This window comes from Fulmarus glacialis, unplaced genomic scaffold (assembly GCF_000690835.1).
Source record: "Fulmarus glacialis isolate BGI_N327 unplaced genomic scaffold, ASM69083v1 scaffold21300, whole genome shotgun sequence".
In the NCBI taxonomy this organism is placed as follows: Eukaryota; Metazoa; Chordata; class Aves; order Procellariiformes; family Procellariidae; genus Fulmarus; species Fulmarus glacialis.
This window is the reverse complement of record NW_009186155.1, coordinates 22,328-42,561: the sequence shown is the minus strand read 5'-3', so window position 1 is coordinate 42,561 and position 20,234 is coordinate 22,328. Positions and strand designations below refer to the sequence as shown.

The 20,234-nt window shown below is 41.3% G+C and overlaps 1 protein-coding gene across 1 annotated transcript in view; it reads left to right on the top strand.

Moving 5' to 3' along the window:
- The window catches only part of NT5DC1 (5'-nucleotidase domain containing 1), a gene marked incomplete at its 5' end in the record, with an annotated part of 46,369 nt that overhangs the window by 17,203 nt on the left and 8,932 nt on the right, over positions 1–20,234 (top strand). The window contains 3 exons of the mRNA XM_009586992.1: positions 11,566–11,684; positions 12,530–12,688; positions 18,802–18,970. Coding sequence (XP_009585287.1) covers positions 11,566–11,684; positions 12,530–12,688; positions 18,802–18,970 — 447 coding nt within the window. The remainder of the gene's footprint in view (positions 1–11,565; positions 11,685–12,529; positions 12,689–18,801; positions 18,971–20,234) is intronic.

The following is a 20,234-nucleotide window of genomic DNA, read 5'->3' as shown; positions in this document are numbered from 1 at the left end:
CTCAGACGACTCCCCTTATAGGCAATGAAAAGCTAGCCAACACGGTCAGTGGAGGGCTGTACAGCTGCCCAAACGGCAGTGCCTGCGCTGTACTCTACGGAACACATTGGCCCCATTGACTCAGCGCTGCAATCTGCAGCTTCCTGCTTCCTATTGTAGAGACTTTACATTATGCTTCTGCATCTGGGGCTGAATCCCAGCCCTGGTGCACTCATTGCCTAATTGTAGGCTTCCTGTGCTAATTGAGAGCCCCAGGGAACCCAAACACAGGTCTTGCAGAAGTGGCACAGGACTTATGGAAGACCCATGCCTTCCCAGCTTACAACTGGACTAAGGTGCTGGAGGACCTTAGGGTATCTCAAATGTCTCTAGGCTCCAGAATATTAGCAACTGAATAGAACTAGGCTACCTGCTGAGTAGAAAGCTGTGATCTGTGCAGGTCTACTCCTATGCCTACAGCAGCCAAGGTCTGGCTGCCTGCAGCATGGATAAATACAAGTTAGTAAACTTTACCACTCCACTAAGATTCAGTGCAAACCTGTGTGAACTAGGTTGGTGGACATTTAGTTGAAACTTCACATTATAGTTCTTAAACAGCTGTCAAAATCCACAAGGAATTTCTGGAAGAAAGAAAGTTTACCTACATTGTGGGGGGACTTATCAAAGTATGACTTTGCAGGGAAAATCATTCTTTGCATAGACCACGTGTTAGCAATACATGATAGTAATTGGGGGTTTTATTCGTCTTTCTTCTCTGTTTAATTGGTTTCTTCTGTAGGATTCAAAAATAAGTAGGTGATTAGACAAAGAACTTCATAAAGATTTACCTTGTGATTTGATTTTTAGTTAATTTGGAAATTGGGATTGAGGCAGTTTGTAGTAGAGCAAAAATAGAGAGCTGTGTATGGTACATTCTTGGAAGAACGAGAGCTGGCAAGCACTGCAGAAGGCTTCCCTTCAGCATAGTTTCCGTGAATCTGTATGTGCTGGTTTTCATTAAGGAGCTTTGGAGTTTTCTTGTGTGTTCTTCCAAAATGTCAAGCTTTTATTAAGGTTAGTCTGTAGAATTGTTTTTTTGCAGAAAGCACATGTTGATTTTTGTACTGCAGGCATCAGATCTGCTATTGGAAGCAAGCAGTGAAAGGAGCTGGTTAGGAAGCCCTAGAAATGAGCTGAGAACAGAGGAGGAATCATGACCAAAGCCTGGGCTGAGATCTGGTTCACTTTGATATGACAGTGAATCTCTGCCTCAGTTTCCCAGTTTCTAAATACCAAGGCTTACCTAATATTTATGAAGCACCTGGGAGAACTGCAAAGTGGTAAGTGGTAGAGGAGAGCTGCAACAAATAGCAGGTGTGGATTTATTGCGCATGGGGGAAATCTCAGGTGGGTAGAGAGTTACCTAGTTCAGGAGCAGCTCTGCTTCTCCCACTCAAAACAAGGAAATAAAAGGTCAGAGAACCCAAAACTGTGTATTTCTTGGATGGCCAGTGATTGTGGGACACTGCATTGTTCAGATGAGTAGCAAGTCCTCTGCAGCTGATGTTCAGAAGGGAATTACTTCTTGCAAGCTGAAAGCTCAGGAAGAGGTAAAAGTGATGTACCATCTTCTTCCTCACTCTCTTTCTTCTTCAGTCTTTCTTTATTATTCACGTTGGACTCCAGATGTCTTAAACTTCAATATGTATGTTGCATGTTTTTCTAGGTAGAGTTAGCGACCCCAGGAGTTTTTCTCTTCATTAGTAAACACGTTCATTCTAATCTTATCTACTGTGAAACCACTTTATATATTATTACTGTCCACAGATCCCAGGTGTCTCTGTGATACTGCCAGACTAAGGCTGAGCCTTCCAAGATGATTATTTTTTCTGGAATAATAGTAGCAAGAGATTTTATCTGTGAAATTCCTGCAGACGGCGATCTGGCACAATGCTCTTGGTTCTGAGAACAAGGTAAAGCGCATTTTCATATAGACACTAAGTGGTTTTGCAAACCACACGAAATGCACAGATAAGGAACTGGAGAAGTATTATAGGAAGTGTCACAGGGGTCATTTCTCTTTTACTTCTTCAGAAAACTCATTACTACAAATCTTTCATGTCGGTCTTCCCATCGAAGAATAACTAAATGTACTTTGCCAGAAAGGAATAGTTTCCATTTTTCATTGCCATCTCCAGCCCGGTTACATTATTCTGAGATTTACAGTGACTGTTTCACACATTAAAACTTTTCCTCTTTGTTAGAACATTAATTTCCTAACGTTTTTCATTTTGTTTATTAAATATGAAGTTCTATGTCTCAACAGATCTTATAGGAACAGGGTTTCTTGTTCTTTTTCATTCTGATGTTCCCTGACACATCTGGCCCCATAGCAGACCTTAAAAAGCATCTGAAGTCTCTGCCAGTTGTTCTAACCCTGTCATGTTCTTTGTCTTTCCTTTGAATTCATCCGTGACTGTGGTCCACAGGGATATGAAATTGTCCCCAGACCTCAAGACTGAACTCTGTCTTCTGTCACAAGCACACGCCTTGTCCTTCCCTTCTGCTCCCCCAGTGGCAGAACTGGTGACTCCCTATCCCAAAAGCCAGACTAATCCAGACCAAACCATGGGTGCAGCGTCCTCCCCCCGTGCAGCTGACCACGATCCCCCAAACACTAGCTGCATTAGGATGCTTTTTCCCTGCTGCACCCCCAAGGACGAGCACCCTTCCCAAAGACATCCTCAGGCACAGCTCCCCCACACCTCTCCGCAAGGCACGGGCTCGAGGAGCCGGCTGCGGCTTGGCCATCCTGCTCCCCAGCTGTCCCGTGCTCCAGCCCGCAGTCCACCCATGGTCTGGGGAGGTTTCCTAGTTTATGTTCTCCTCTTTCTCCTGTTTAGCTGTAACTTGTAGTGCCACCTAATTGCTCACCAGCACAACTCCAAACAATATTCTTTCTTTAGCACCTTCTGTTAAAGGCTTTCTGTGATGGACCCTATTGTGCACATTGCTTGTGTCAGGGGTGCACTGCACAACCCCAAGTTTTTTAAGGGTTAGCGGGTTTTTTTCTAGAAGGGATAGTAATAATATAAAATGCGGTAGCGAATATACTAACAGCATCTAAAATTGCAAAATCCCCATTGGGATTCATTGATGATACATGAACAGAGATATGTCTCCAAGGGGAAATTCTCTGAAACTGAAATCAGTGTTAGGCCCCGAACTGTCTTATTGGTGCTTCTTGAACATTTTCTTAAGCAAAGGGAAACAAAATATAAGGCAGAAAATGTATCAGGAAAAAAAAGTCTATTTGCTACTGAACAAGACCACCTACTGTGATTGTTTTGATATTTTATTCTTTTCTGGTATGTTTCATATCTAAGATTTTAAACTATTAGTGGCAGTTTCTGTATTTTCTAATAGAAAATGGTCCTTAACTATTTAATATCATGCCATCATATTCTGATTATAATTAAAGATTTTTTCTTTTATTTTTACTTGAAGTGCTAAGTATTGTTAATAACCTATAAAAATACTCTCAATTTAGTACATATATGAAGCAATGCCAAGGTAGTCTCTTCCCTGACAGCCATATTCAAATGGTTTTACTATGGTATGATTTTTAAGTGTGTAATGTAATGCTTCTCTTCTACCGCGTGATAAAAAGAAGTCTTGGGTCAACAGGAGCCAGAATCCCTCTCTCAGTAGTCTCAGATGTTAGCTTTTGTTTCCAGAAAAAATTGATTATTCTAAGGCGTCCAGTTTTGTTTAGAAATATTGGGAATGAGCATACTTCGCAACTTCTAAATAGCAGGATACCTGTGAAGCACTGAGAGAATAAGCTGTTTTCATGTTTTCTTTTTTTTTTTTTTTTTGAGAAATTTCCCCTTTTCAGACAGGAAAAAAACATGCTTGAGTTTTTTAACCTCCACACAGCAGTGGGGAGATGCCCGGGCTCCAGTGACCGGGCCTCTGCACTCTCCAGGAACACTCTCGCCGACGCTTGCTGAGCTTGCCGGGCTCGGCAGCAGCACTCTGCTAAGGAAACTGTTGTGGGTTGGGGTAGGGTTCTTCTTTTTTAATTACTGAGTCAGAGGGACAGTATCAGCAAGGTTTTAACCACTATTTGCTGCTACAGAATGCTTGTACAGTTATTAACAGGCAGAAGGCTGGGTGGATTTTTTTTTTTTTTTTTTTTTAATTCCCACATTTCATTTTTTACCTGTGGAATCTTGAATCTTAAGTTAGTCTTTAAAGGTTGATGAAAAACTGCCCCCTTCAGAGGCAGACGATATTTGGAGAGCTGGAACTTCAGAAGTAATCAATAAAATTAAAGTAGAGATTTGAGGTAGTGTAATAAGTTAGGAAAAAAGAATGAAGCTTTCTTATAAATCATAACTCAACTTGGCTGTATAAATAGTTTTCTTATAAAAGTTAATGAAAATGTCTATTGTGTATTCCAGGCGAATGAGTATGTGCAATAACTATGCATGCTCATGTCTACTTCGCAATTATTATGCCCTTTGAAATAACATATTTCAGGGAACTGAAGAAATAAAAAACAAAGGCCCCTTGCAGCAGGGTCCATATATTGCTTTATGGAGATACATTCATGCAGAATCAGATTGTCTATTCTAGTTTACATACACGTTTTATATCTGAAGTGTGAAGATGTAGGGGGAAAAAATTCTTAGTCTTTCTGTATCTGAGGATTAAAGAACTTTTTTCTTTTTTTTGTTCTTTTTTTTTAATGTTTGAGGCCAAAGTAAATGATGGCAGGAAGTTCTTCCCCACTACACCGCAGTGTCAATTTTCAGTGGGGAAGAGTATGGTCCAAGAGCAAGTTGCAATATGCCTTATTTCAGTAGGTATTACTAGAGAAACTTAGAGGCTTAGGATAAACTGGCAGATTACAGTCTGCACAGTGCAAAGAAGATGCTTTGTGTATCTCAATTTTATTTTAGTTATGAAAATTGAGACATTTTTCTGAAGTGACAGGTCAGGTCAGAACTGACTGGTAGCCCTCGTCTCATCGTCTGTGCTTCCCTCCATCTTCTGCCTCCAGCCATTCTTCAGCAGTGAAGCACACCCTAGTAAGAAAGGTTATAGACAGTTGCTTGAACTGAACTGCATATTCCTGAAATGATTATGTCAGTTTTTTCCTCAATTACTATACCTCTCCTAACTTACTTGAATTCAAAATGCTTTCTGGAAAAGCCTGTCTCTCTCCATAATTATATAGGGATCTCTAGGATGACTATGATATTTATATTGATAGGGTTATTTGGGGACATTTGTGGATACTGGGAGTACCTCATTTATAAGGTTCTGGAGCTTCTTACAAAACTCATGAGGTCCAGAATAAAACTGTTCTGGGGAGGGAATTTTTTTATTTTCTTGCCATTTTGTACCTCTCCAAGATCCCAATTAAAAAAAAAACCTTACAACATATGTGCAAGGACGAAATGAAATTTTGTATTTATGTCCCTCTTACCCTTCCAAAATAGAAGTTCTCTGAGTTATAAATACAATTAAATAAAATTATAGAAAAAGCTTCACCAAATCTGTGCATGAACTACATTTAAAAATGAACTTGTAGATTAATCATTTTCCAAAAAGTGATTTTCCTTTTGCAAGGAAAAAAAGGCCTTGCTTGTATTTCATCATATCAATGTTTTAAATGGAAACACTTTGTTCATTAGCCAGACTGTTCCTGGGAAGGTATAAAGTTAGTGCTTTGACAGATTTGGAAACAAATTACTAAATCTGTAGTGAGCTCTGATTTTCAGTTCCTATAATACAGTAATCAAAACTTCCTAAAGAAACTTACTTGCTGACTTCTATAAAGGAAATACTGATTTTCTTACAAACAAGTAAAACTTCAGCTCGTCTCTACATAGCCTGTTGCTTGGCACAATTAAGCAGTAAGGCAGAATTTAATAAAAACTAAAAAGGTTTTAGTAAAATTAAAAATGTAAAACTTCTTTTTTATTTATTTATTTTTCTTCTCTAGGGGGTCTGTGGTTCTTACATGCCCAGGGCAATTTGAAAATACACTATCTTGTACTTTGGTCTTTTCAGGCCTTATAAATGAGCGAAAGAACAGAAGTCCATCGTGAGAAAAGGAATTGTTAGTAATTGGATAAGTAGCACATATGAATTATTATTAAATAGCTTATTTTTTTCATGGGATGGTATCTGTACTTTTCTCTCAGCTTTATCTATGGTGTTCTTTCAGAGTATTGCCAGCTTTTAGTAGTACTGTTATTCAGTCCTCCATATGAGCACATATATGTTGGGATTGGTAAGCATAAGAAAGATGTATCACTGCCTATGTGCAATTAAAAATCATGTTCCCAGTTTGCAAAACTGAATTTTTACTCTGCTTAGTTCAGCCTTTGTTTCACTAACCATAAGCCACCCCAAAGAAGGCAGAATGATGCAAGGGCAGAAAGGGGAGCTGATCTTTAGAGTTTTTCTGAAAAAAATCAGATTGGACAGCCAAAAATGGAGATGGCCAAAATCACTAGTCACTTTGGGAAGCCTTAACCTTTTATTTCAGCGCATCATGCTAACGGAATAATTTGTTCCTTATCACTCCCCTGCAGTCGTCCAAACAGGAGACTGGCAAACGCTGGTGCACGTGTCGGGCAGATGGATTTCACAGCTGCTTCCAGGGCGCAGAAATAATTCAGGGATGGTAAAACACACAGTAATATCTGCATGAATCCTGGAAACCACCCAGCAAAGGTGGCTGATCTATACATAGGAATTTGGGGTGCTGCCCTACAGAAGGGTGCCCATAGGGTATGAAGTTTTACCCCCAGCAAGCTTGTAAGTACTTGCTTTCTTCATGGAGAGCATGCCCTCCGGGGAACTCTACAGCTTATGTCATCCTGTCTCATTACCTTTACAGCTGGAAGAAGGCACCAGAAGGATTTTACTTATGCAGGTCCCTTTGTCTCGACTGTAAAACGACGTGCTTTCCTGCCCCGAGTCCCCTTCTGGAAAAGAGAGTTTGTGTTTCTTAAGTGAGCTCAAAATGTCATCTAGAATCAGACTGTGCTTGCAAGCTGGGCTGGAGCATAACCCGGCTTTTACATTAATGTCCTCAGGGCCTGAAATGACATTATTTTAAATTGCAGAGAGGCATATCAGTATGATAGCTGTGGATCATAAAACGTACTTGTTTTACAGTACCCCCCTGAGGCGGTAACCAGGGCTTCAGTGTGCTAATAAACACATACACCCGTCTGTGCTCAGCGCCTGCCTGCGGCGAGAGTCCGCAAGAGCTGCCCGTGGGTAGGAGGAGGCAGGAGCAGGTACACGCACGAGCAGCGATAGTCACCGCATGTTTTTATTCTATTGTACAGTTCAAAGGAACAAAAAATATCAGTAACCCTAATAGCCAGTCTAACTAGTACTGTATGGAAATGAGTAAAAGGCTGTCAGGAGAAAGATAGGAAGGCAGAAGAAGGGGCTGCTGGGGAGCTCTACACACACTGCAGTTAAACCTAGCACATCTTCGGCCAGCATGGCTTCCAGGCACTTGGAGTTGCTTTCTTACCCCTGTCTCTGCCCTGTCAAGTAGGTGCGAAATGTCCTCTGGCTCTCAGGCGAGTCACTGGTGGGTCCACGAAACCAGCACTCGCCGTAGGGCACTCAACTGGAGGAGCAGCGCAGGGTGGTGGCCTCAGGGGTGGTGAGCTGATGAAGATTAGCCTCGGTGTAGGTGTGGCTGAGTATAGGTGAATAACTGTCAAAGCGTAAATTCGCCCTCACCTCTTAGCTTCTCTCTTAACCTCAGGCTTCCCAAACACGAGCCCTGTCCCATGGGCTGGGGTTTAACAGTGTAAACGCCAGCCTGGTTAGGGATAGAGCTCCAGGTTCAGACCCTGGGCTGAACATGCAGTGTGGACACAACCTCAGCACTGCCTGTGTTTAGGTTTCCATCTCAGCAGGTATAACCCATAAATGGATAGCAAAGCAGACGGCAGTAAGCAAGCGTGCGCAGAGTCTTTCCCAAGAGCGACTCTCTGCCAAAGTAAATTACCATCGGTTGTCATTTAAATGGGAATAAGCTTCACTGATTACTTTTTGCATATTCATTCAGAGTGAAACCAGATGTTCCTCAGCCCATGTTATAAACCTGCACCGCACATTTAAAGGCGGGCAAGAAAATTCTCACAAGAAAAAGGATATTGAGTCTTGTTAGTGAATTGGTTTATCTGAAAAAACATATCTGCTAATGGTGATGGGAGTACATCTCTGAATCAGAAAACATTTCCCAAGCTGTTAGACACAGCAATATGCAAATCGCCATTCCAGCAATATTAATATTGCCCCAGCATGAGTCAAGCTTTTGTTGTTGTTTTTAAAAAGGAACAGTAACTTCCCCTCAGGAAAACAGCTCTGAATCACTGCTGAAGTTTGGGTGAGTGTTTTAATAGAATGATTTTCTGGGTTTAATTATTTTAATTTTACTTGCTTGCGACCTTTAGGTTTCTTGTCGTGGCACGTTTTCAGTCTACAGCCAGGTTGCAGTGAAATATTAGACTTCAGAAGGAAGCAAGTCGCTCTATCTAAATCATCTGAGAAATTCTTTTTGGTTATCCAGTCTGTTTGAAATTGTCAGGATGTCTCCTTTTCCTCCCAGCTTGTAAGACCTGAAGCATTAGCATCCCCGCCTATATATGTGTTGCTTCCTGATGCAGGAATATTTATAGCATTTCTGACCTTTGAATGAACTTTTACGAATCAATAACAGCAAAGTGGAAGGAGGGTCAGCAGCAGTTTTCCTCTTGTCTGAGTGTAGCCAATGTTAGGCTTGGAATATCTAAAATATATTAGGAACTACCATAATCACATTTATGCAGCATTTTTGCAGGAAATTTGCAGATTTTTTCAGCACTGTCATGTAGCTGCTATCTGAAGGATACAATACAAGGCCAGAGCCAATGGTGTCATTAATGGGTTTTTAAGTTGTTGCCTGTCAGTTTTTACGTGGCAGAACTACTACAAGAGACCTTAAGAACCAGTGCTGAAGAATAATTTTCTCGACTATATTTTGCCACAGGGAAAGTGTAAGTGGATTAGAAACCATTCTCGTTAATGACTTACTGCAACTGAAACACCATTAATTTCCTCCCACTTCAGATTTCAGAAATAAGATTGACACAGTCACCCTTAGATGTGTGAGCACAAGCAGCCATATGAGATGGTTCGAGGCAAGGTTTGCCCGTTCAGAGTCATTATCCCTATAACCCTAAAACTCAATGTTATAAATGACCTTTCCTAATTCCTCAAATTTCTGAAGCTCATTCCAAAATCAAGGTGTTCCCATAATGGATTAGACATCTCAATGCTGTTTGCTGCCTCCAAGCGTAGAGGAGGAAACCAGGCTTCAAAATTTCCCTTCATTTCACTGCCTAAAAGCGAAGTTCCTAACTTAATTAAATTCTTTCCTTCTCCAGAGCTGGCACCTCTAGAAAGTGCTTCTTGCCCTCTCTTTTGCCTACCGAGGGATCCTGGCCAACGAGTTCAGATTGTAACTGTAAATTAGAAGCCTAAATTCCGGATGCATCGAGTTAACTGAGATGAATCCCATTGCTAGGGGTGACAGTAATAGATCTCACAGAGTGAGAGATCTTCTACCTTGTAATTAGAGTGAATTTTTTCAGTCAGGACTGCCCCTCATGCCTTCCCATAGAGGTAGCAAAGCAGGGTCTTGCTCTTTGCTGGAGCCTTCTGGTGCTGCTGTAATACATAGGGCTCCTATTCGCAAATGTAATGTTGTTATTCCAAAAATCACTCTCAGAATAGCTTCATTTTTCTCTAGTATTTTCCTGAGTGACTGAATGGAGAGACAATGATAGCTATACAAACCTTCACAAATTTCAAGAAACTTTTGATAACAGCTCAAAAGAGTTGTTTTCATAAGTTTATTTTTCTATGTCCATATCATTTGAAGATTGTGTCTACTTGTTCAGCCAGCCTTACAAATACGTCTAAAAATACAGGGAAAATAAAAGAAATTTGCTGAAGTTTGACAACTTCTGTTTGATCAAAAGTTGTTCCGTCAAAAGTATTTTAAAAGTCAGGAAATGAAGATTTTTTTTACGGATGCTATCATACTTAGTATTATTACTATCGTTAGGTTTCTGAAGAAGAACAAAGGAAAAGACATTCCCACGCAAGTTCTACGTGAATTGTTAGTGTCAACTTCAAATTTCCTTGTTTTTTCCTAGTTTATAAAACACCCTTAATATAGAATCATTTTGTCTGAGAATAAATCCTGTGTTTATTCGAATTCTTAGATTCATAATATTAAAGAATGATGTACTGCCTCTCTCCACATACCTATTTCCGTCTTTTTGCTTCTTTTTTTATTTCTTTCAAGGACCAATGTACTGCACCATGTACATCTTCAGTGCTCTTAAACATAAAGCTGTCTTGTCATTTCACTGTTCTCCAAAATTTGCATTCCAGCTTAGAGCAGTCTCTAACCAAATCAAGTTTGCTCTATCTTAGACTTCTTCCTAACAATTTTAAGTACTTCGAAAAATTCTATAAAGCAGGAGAAAGACTGAAGTCCTGATGTTACACCTAAGTCAGATCAAAGCACTGTATTGGCTTCTAACCCTCTGTCTCTAGCATAAAAGATAAGGTATGTTTGATTGAGACTGAATAACAAAATAGCTCTTTTTTTTAACCACTTCAGTAGACAGAGGACATTAATATTAATATTTATCATGAAATTCTAGTTTATCGGTTCACTAAGGCTAGCATTTTGGCTCCAGCGAGAAGCTAAAAGGAATTCATCTGGCAATAGCACATGGATCTGAATGAGCAATAAGGTTACATGGACACCAGGACAGATCCAGCTGCTTTGGGACCAGCTAGAAACAAAGCCTATGGCACAGTTGGGTGATGACTGGGGAGTTTCAGCTTCCACTGATTTTTCCGATTCACTGAGAGCTGCCAGTGTGGATATATGCCAATGTGGATTATACCACCAGCAGCAATATTGTCTGCTTGTCATTTCTTCAAAACTGGATGATAACTGGAGCTGCTCGTTGTTTGTGCTGATATAAGGCTAGCGAATGCCCGTAAGAGCCACCTCAGTCTGTTTTGTTGTATTTATGTCAGTGTTTAAAAGCAGTAGGTAATTTGTCTGTGGGGAAAGGTACATGCTGCTGTCTCTGACAGTCTGTCTTATCTCATGGTTTCACCTTAGATCTGTAGCAGCTCCTCCATCAGTCTGGTCAGTGTGCTTTCCTGCCTTCATTGCTGCAGTGTTTGGGAGGCAAAGCCTATGACTTTGACTCCTCAGCTCTTCTGCAGCCCTTGCAGACGAGGCTTGGCTGCTTCTTTTCTCACAAATGTCTGCCAACCCCCAGCTACCAAACACCTTGACTGAACCCACAGTCACTACCAGGACTTGAGCCAGACACTGGAGCTGGCTTATTGTCAAAATAGACCATGATCTCCAAGCTGTGCACAGGCAGCTTCTCACGTGTCTCACGAGTACAGGAGCATAGGCTGCTCTCACTAACAGTGAGCGATTTTGCTCGGTGATTTCAGAGAATGACGAGGAGCAGGAGGCTCTGCTATCACTGGACAAGCCCGGCTGGTATTCCCAAGGTAATGCTATCCAGCTTTATGAACTACTGAAGAAGATGACTGGCAAGTTGGATCCCAAGGTATGTTCTAAGTGAGAGTAAATCTTTCTGAAAATACCCTGTTTCAGTCTAAAATTCACCAGACAAGCTTTCATTAAAGTTATTGATGTAATCGGTCACAAATTTTTGTTCTGGTTATGCTTGCTGTTGTATAGCAGACTGCAGTCCAGAACTGGAAGCAGCATATTGGTCTTCTTATCAGTAGAGTATATAAACTTTCTAGATGTTTTGTTCTCTGTGTGTAGTCATGCATTTCGGCAGCTTTGGGGAGAATCAGATTGAAATCAGGAAATAAACAATCCCCCTGAGGAAACAGATCAAATAAATAGATTAAAAGGTGGCATCAGTGAAAACTAGGATTGTGTTATTTTAGTTACAGGTCTGGATGGGTGAAAATGCCACTGAAAATGGTGGGACCACATTTTCCCTAGTGGGTAAATGGACACAGAAGAGTTCTGAGTCACCGAGAGATGCTCCATGCTCTCCCTTGTTTCCAAAGTTGTCATTCCCGTTGTTTAGTGTATTTTCTTGGTAGTCTTTTCTACTGCTTCCTGGCAGGCTCTTTCTGTCAGTCAGAAATCTCAGCGGTGTCCCCTGTGCCGGTCCCAGCCGGGCATCCCCATCCACTGCCCCTGGAGGGTGAGAGCGAGGAGGGTGTGCAGGGCCAGCCTTTTACTTTCGGAGCTGGTTGAAGATAAAACCCCAAACTGTGACGTTAATAAGATGTGTGTGTGTCACGGCCAACTGCAAACACAGAGGAATTTTTGTTAGGTTGTTTTAAAGCTCTTTTTCTCTCTCTGTGAAATACAGTTTGCTTGTGTTTTCTTCATATACAAAGAACTTTTAATTTGCTGCTTCCCTCATAGGTTGTTTATTTTGGTGACAGCATGCACTCAGATATTTTCCCAGCTCGTCACTATAGCAACTGGGAAACCGTCTTCATCTTAGAGGAGCTTCTAGGGGACAAAGTTGTGGTGCCTGCAGAGACTGAATCTGAGCCCTTGGAGAAGAAAGGAAAATATGAGGTAAGGGTTCCTTGCAGATGTTTCCTGGAACAGAAGAAAATAAGTTACAAAAAAGCCTCGTGCCACCTGTGCTGAGAATGAGCCTGCTTATCTTGCCAGGCTGCTAGCAGCGTCAGCATCCCTCGCAGACGTGCCCTCCTTGCCGCACCGGGAGGTGTCATCCTGTCCCAGCTTGGCATTGCTTGGGTGACACAGAGCCTCTACCCGGAGCTCAATCACAGACCTCAGAAAAAGAGCTGTATGTGCAGTCTCTTAACCAAAAAACATAGTCGTCTTTTCAGTAACAAGAGCCTGCCCTGTGTCCTACAAGGAGAAATTTCATGGCCGCTTATCACAAGTCCAGGACCTGAACTCTGCCGAGTTCATGATGTTTTCCTGTGTGTCGTGGCCAACAGTAAACACGGAGGAATTTTTATTAGGTTGTTTTAAAGCTCTCTTTCTCTCTCTGTGAAATAGAGTTTACTTGCGCTTTCCTTATATACAAAGAACTTCTAATTTGCTGCTTCCCTCAAGGTTGTTTCTTTTGGTGACAGCTGCACTCAGATAAGAGGGACTGTTTCAAAGTCTGGTCCAATGCAGACTACCGATAGTTATCTCAGATAAATAATGTGATTTTCCAGTTGATCGCAGCCGGGAATCGGGGCCTTAGCACAACTGCCACACTTGAATTCCCCCACAGAAGGTGGAAGGTTACTATGGTTTATCCTTCTCTCCGCTGCCGAAGAACAAAGTAGACGGGGAATGGCGCTCGGGTGGCCGAGGCGGCAGCGTTGTACCTCCAGCATGTCCTATGTAGGAACTACAGTGCAGCTTCACTCTCCGTTTGGAGTGTTTGTTCTTTTCTTATTTTCTTCTAATTGCAGAGAGATAGATATGCTTTTTGCACTTTGCTTTGAAAGCACTTAACTTTTTTTTTCTTTTTAAATAATTACTCTTTGTGATTAAAAAGCTAACTTACTGATAGGAAGATTTTTGTAGGGTGCTTTTATATTAGAGATGTTTTTAATCTGACTAAGAAGCGTTTTAAAAGCCCCTGGGTTTTATGGAGAAAAGGATATCTTCAATGGGACTAAAACAATATAGATGTGACATCTATTTCTTTATTTTTTTAATAGACGTATCTAATATTTTCCCCACTATCCGGATTTCTAAACTAAGGTCAGACAAGGACATTTCAGTCACTGAAATAAGGAAATGTAATCATCAATGTTTAGGCTTTTTCCTGGATTGTAGAAAAACAAAAATGAAGACAAACAAACTCAAGTCTCCTATCAAGAAAAAGGTGTTTCTCAGTAAGAAAGGGAAGAAAAAAAGGAAGAGTGAGTAGTAGCGCTACATAGGTTAATATGATTTGATTTGATTAATTAAGGCTATAAAAATAACTCAGTCTCCTCCATAAATTTGTTTATTATCTGACTGGAGACTCTGCTGCATTGCTGCATAGAACTTATATCTCTGTAAGGTTTGGGATTTTTTATTCAACCATGGTTTCTTAAACATGTTTGATACATACTTTTGAAGCATACATTTTTAAACAGCCAGAAAATGTTTCTTTTCCTGGAAGTACAAAGAAAGAGTTACTGAGTTATGTGTTTCTAAGCCCTTGATGATGATTTGGTTTTATCTTGTTGCAATACCTCTGGTCAGCTGCTCACAAGATCCATCTTCTCTATCGCTGCAGTTATCAAGCAGGAAATTGAGACTTTCAGAAGGGTGCTTGACATCTCACTAACGCTGTAGTATTCCTGATAAGAGATTGCAGTATCTCGGGGAGACACCACCCCTGCCACACACAACCCCTGTTCAGTTTACATCCGCTTCCAGTGACAGCAAGCAAGCAAGGGAGAAATGAATTGCGTTGATTAAAGGAACCTGAACCAGGGGGGCCGAGGCAGGTCAGTGGTGTTATTTCATTACCACGCTGCTCACTGGAGTCTGAACAACAGGTCACATCCATATCTCTGCAGTTGACTGGACACCACTAACTTAACAGGACTAGTTCAAAGGGACTCCTTTTTCAAGCCCATGAAAATTTTATTTTCATTCCCCTAATCAACTTCTCCCATTAACCCTTTGGTTAAGAGGAGAGAAAAGCCAATTCAAAGCATTTTACAAAGTCAGGTGGTTTTGGAAAATTAGGCACTAACAGATTAGATTTAGTCATGTTCATCAGCCTTATCATTCATTGGCAATAAAAATAATACAATACTATTGCAAATTTTCCTTGTCCTGCTGTGTGTGCAGAGAGGGATTGAAAATTTAATACAAGATGCAATCCTCCTTTCTATCAATCTTTACAAAATATTATTAAAGAAATAAAGTATTACTTCTAATCTGCAATTGCATCTTTCAGGAAGAAATTACAAAAACCTGTTTTCGGTTGTTTGACTGGTATTTCATCACTAATGGAGAGAGGGGAAGAAAACAACCTCCTCCCACACAAACTGGGAGGCTAGTAATTTCCATTTTCATTAGCAGTTTTTGTCTTTTCCCTTCAATTAAATGCATGATATAAGCCAGATACACATAACTGTGAAATTATGGTAACAACTGCAGTTCTTTCAAGTATATGAGTCATAACCAAATGAGCAAGAGAATAGCAAACTAAAAACTATTCATGCAATTACTCGGCTCCTAAGTGAATTGCAGCATGCAGGGGGAAAAAAAATACCAAGCATTGTGTTGAAACAAGATTCCCCCCAGATTTGGGGGTTTGTTTGCTTGGCTGGAGGCTTTGTTTTTGCCTTCTGTTCTTTAAATGTGTGATCAATTCCATCAATGAAAACTCGAAGAAAAGCTGGAACTTGTCCCAGGATTTCGAGGGAAATGATTACAGAGGAGCTAGTCAGTGTATAAAAACCTTGGCCTATAGGAATGAATGGAGCAGAAATCGAAGAATTTATTGGCGGATAGAGATGATATTTTTGCAGTTAGAAGGAAAAACTAATTTTTACAGTATTGCCTAGTGGAGGGTCAGGGCCCTTAACCCCCCGAATTTCCAGAACTCCCTTGCCATCACCATAGACAAGGCTAATTACTCTGTGCCTTTTGGCTCTGTTTGTCTCTTTATTCCTGTTTATCTTTAACACAAATCTAACAGTACTTTCAGGAACAACCTGATGGGCTGTTGTGAAGCTTGGCGAGTTAAAGCAATATCCTTAAAGCTATATCCTGAAGTGAAATGCATTTTATTTTAAAGTCTGCTTATAGTGATCCATGTTGTAGTTTAGGTACAATGATCATGGGTGAAATCTTTTATATTTGCACATGACTTGTGGGGGGCAGGTTCTGTGCCCCAAGTTAGACCAGTGGCAGGCTTGCCCATTTGCACACCCAGCATGGGTGTGTTACTCAGGGACATCTGGTTGTTGTGACCAGCACAGCTGTGCTGGCGGAAACACCTCGAATACTTGCCATTATACCAGCAAAACCGTATTTTCAGCATTGATTTTTGCTGGCACTAAGAGCCAGTGGTGGTGTTACTACCTTGGCACAAAGCATACAGCTATCAGTGCCATCCGTCATATTGGATGCAGTAAAGTAATCCTAGTGCTCTGTGCTTGGTACAAAGACGATGGCATAGATGGCAAATCTCCATCTAAACAATGCCTTTAAAAAATACTGACAGCTTGATTTTTCACTCCTCTCTCCTTTACATCCTTCTTTCTTTCATATCTTTACCAAATGTAGAAAAACTTCAGAGCTCAGCTCCCTGCCTATTTGTATTTTAGAAAGGTCATTTGTAAGCTGACAAATCAGTGTTACCCAAGGGTCCTATTAACAGATTCTGTCTGCTCTGTTAACAGGCCCTATTTGTCTGCAGTTAATAAAGCAAAGGTGATAGTAAGTATTCCAGGTGGTTTAACTTAGTGTAAAGCCCTGGGACTTGGGGAATGCTGGTACCATCGTTATTTCTCTGAAGTCTAGATGTATGTAGTCTTTGAGGTTTTGTACCCTCAACTGACACAATCAACGTCTGACCTGCTACTGTCTGACCAACGTGCCTGAGAGCAAAACCACATGCTAGGGGGTTTTGCATAAGAAAGAGGGATTGCTCAGCACTTCCCAGGATCTACTGTCCTGCTGCGAGAGCAAACCCCGTGTCTGGGGACTACCGGAGTGGCTGGTGCACCTTCCAGAGCTCCTCGGCCCCACTGCTGAACATGTGCCTCCAGGCGTGTGAGGAGTAGCAATGTTAACAGGGGACTTTTGCCTCATTTCGCAGATGTATAGATTCATGGTACGTGGTCTGTCCTTCATTGCAGGCTGTGTATGCTGCAGATGAGATACGGACATCTTCTAGGCATCAGTTAGCGGGGGGGAGCGATGTCTGATGCTTCCTAAGGATGTGGGCAAAGTTTTGACAGCTCTTTTCAGATTTGAGATCGAGATTTAGCCTACCAAACCGCCCCTGTCGTGTGGAGATAAGCCAGTAGCAAAATGACAGGAGTTCTCTACCAGGTCACTTGATGACAAGTCTCATATCTAACTGGGTTTGGTTTTGCTACGGGCTTGGTAAATCCAAAATGTAACTCCCTCCTCCTTTATAAGGAAGAAATTCCCACTCTGAGAATCAGACTTCTGAAAAAAATCAATTCATTTCCTCAGACTGCAATTTTAATTGCCTATTTGAACCAATCATACATTTCAAAAAGCAGAAGCCTCAGATTTTTTCTCTTGTCAATAAACAAGGACCTGTCTTTTGTGCAAATGCTTACGTGGGCCAGTACTGGGGTGGTTGTTTTGATTAATCACCTGAACAGCTGTAACGGCCTTAAGAGTTTTCTGCATGTGTCATCCAGCTGGCAAACAGATTTTAATTCAGCGTAGCATCTACATTTAATTATAACTGATGTAAAGTCCTGGGATTTGCATGGAAAGATGAGATTTGACAAAAAAGAATGTAAGATGCTGTCCCTGTGTGTGAGGCAAAAAACAACAGAAAAGAGCCCAATTCTTAAGTTAACTGCTTGTTTTGAAACAAAAGATACAGGGGGTTTTTCCAACCTATTTACATCAGAAGACGGAAACCAATATCTATATTTGTCCAAATCGATACTTCCTCCCCACCCCCAGCTATGCTCAGAGAAAAAACTGTTACGCAGAATCACAAAAAGAATGGCTCTGTGTTTACTGGCATGGTCTGTTCGGCTGGATCAACAGCTTTCGTGTGATCAAAAGCCACGGACCTCTGTCATAAACACAAATTATTCCAGCAGATTCTCAAAAATATTAAGAAAGAGGTTAAATGGAAAGTAAAGTACAAAAGTTCATGAATCTGGAGGCACACGCTAGGATACCTGTTATTCTATGCTTTGCTGGTCTGAAAAGATACTTTGCACACAAATGACTTTAACAGATTTTCTATAATGTAGTTCACAGTTTTGTTTTCCATTTTTTCATCTTGCTGTAGAGGCCTCCTGGAGTTTTTTCTGGCTGCTTATGGCAATACATAGCAGGTTTCAAGATGAACTGCTAAAAAAATCAGTTTTCCCAATGCTGCTTTAATGCTTTCTTTAAAACATAATGAGTCTACATGTTGTTGTCTGAAAATATACGTGAAAAAAAAAAAATTTTTCACAATTTGCTAGGCAACTGAATGGCTCTCCATGGATCCTGCGGCTCGGTTCTCACTCATTCCTCAGCTCAGAAACAGATAACATGACACAGGTGGCATGATGCATCCTTTGCAGTTACTCCATCCAGCACCGGGAGACTCCTTTCTCCCAGGAGGAGTTCCAGGCTGGGTTATGGTCTGTGCCACAGCTACCCCGCTTCTCCAGCAGAGAAAGACAGCAGGCTATTCACTCTATCAAAAACAGAAAAATGGGGAAAAGAGAAGATTTTTTAAGGGAAAAATATTTAAAGCCAACTTTTTATGTCCTAGGGAATCCATAAATTGCATAAACAGGAGCTTGGGGACTTATGGGAGGAAGATTGTTATTGTTTTTCTTTATAATATTTTAAAGTCACATTGCTCCCGAGATACAATACAGTTTTCCCAGAAAATCAGAGAAACACTAGGGTTCCTTAAGCCAATGCTTGTGGTTGGATACAGAAAGAAGTTTTCTCTTTTTTTTTTAAGATTACATCTTTATTTCTTTTTCTTTCAGGGAGATCAGCCCAAAGCTCCTTACTTTGTGTCTGAACAGTGGGGCTCTTTCTTCATGGACAGATTGCCGGGCCTGGAAAATGCAGAGGAAACCTTAGTTCGCACATGGTCCTGTAAATGTATTAGCACTTACAGCACTATTGCAATCCCTAGTCTTGAAGCAATAGCAGGTAAGGAAGATTGCTTTTTTTTTTCTCCTAATGAACATGTAGTATTCATCGTAACTTTGTCATACTGTAGATCTATTTTTGAGATTATATGTATCTGAAATACATTCAAAAATATTCATATCATGCAGCAGTTAATGCTAATGGTTATTAATTACTTTGACGTTTATGCTTTTAATAATGGTCTGTTACACCAGTTTTTTGTTTGTGCCTGCAAATATTAGATGCTTAGTGTATCCTATGTTAGAAATAGGATGCAACATTTAACAGATTGTAGATTAGTTCCTGAATTTTGATTCAGGACTTCCCCACAGTATTTTGCTGTGTCTGCTTTCAGTGGTGAGTTACATTAGGAAACAAATATTTGCCAAGTTACTTGGGTTTTTTAGACTTCCAAATATGCTTCTCTGATCTGGCTTGTTATCCTTCCTCAATCAACTCCCTTGCCCCTTTACAGTTGAAATGGAGATGAACAAACACAGGAATGTAATGAAGCCAAGAACACCTATGACTGTGCTTCTCTCTCTTTTTTTTTTTTAAATGTGTGTATTGCTTTTGAAACTGCATCATTATGGACAGATCTGGAGCCTAAAATATTCTCCTTATCTGGAAAACAAGGCAATCACAAGCAATGTCTTGTTCTCCAATGGGGAATGGGGGTTGCGGTCAGTTCATCACACGTTGTCTCTGCCACTCCTTCCTCGTCAGGGGGAGGACTCCTCACACTCTTCCCCTGCTCCAGTGTGGGGTCCCTCCCACGGGAGACAGTTCCTCCAACGTGAGTCCTTCCCACGGGCTGCAGTTCTTCACGAACTGCTCCAGCGTGGGTCCCTTCCATGGGGTGCAGTTCTTCAGGAACAGACTGCTCCAGCGTGGGTCCCCCACGGGGTCACAAGTCCTGCAAGCAAACCTGCTGCACCGTGGGCTCCTCTCTCCATGGGTCCACAGGTCCTGCCAGGAGCCTGCTCCAGCACAGGCTCTCCACGGGGTCACAGCCTCCTTTGGGTGTCCACCTACTCCAGCATGGGTTCCTCCACGGGCTGCAGGTGGATATCTGCTCCACTGTTAACCTCCATGGGCTGCAGGGGGACAGCCTGCCTCACCATGGTCTTCACCACAGGCTGCAGGGGAATCTCTGCTCCGGGGCCTGGAGCACCTCCTCCCCTCCTTCTCCACTGACCTTGGTGTCTGCAGAGTTGTTTCTCTCACATATTCTTACTCTTCTTTATCAGCTGCTGTTGCGCAGCAATTTTTACCCATTCTTCAA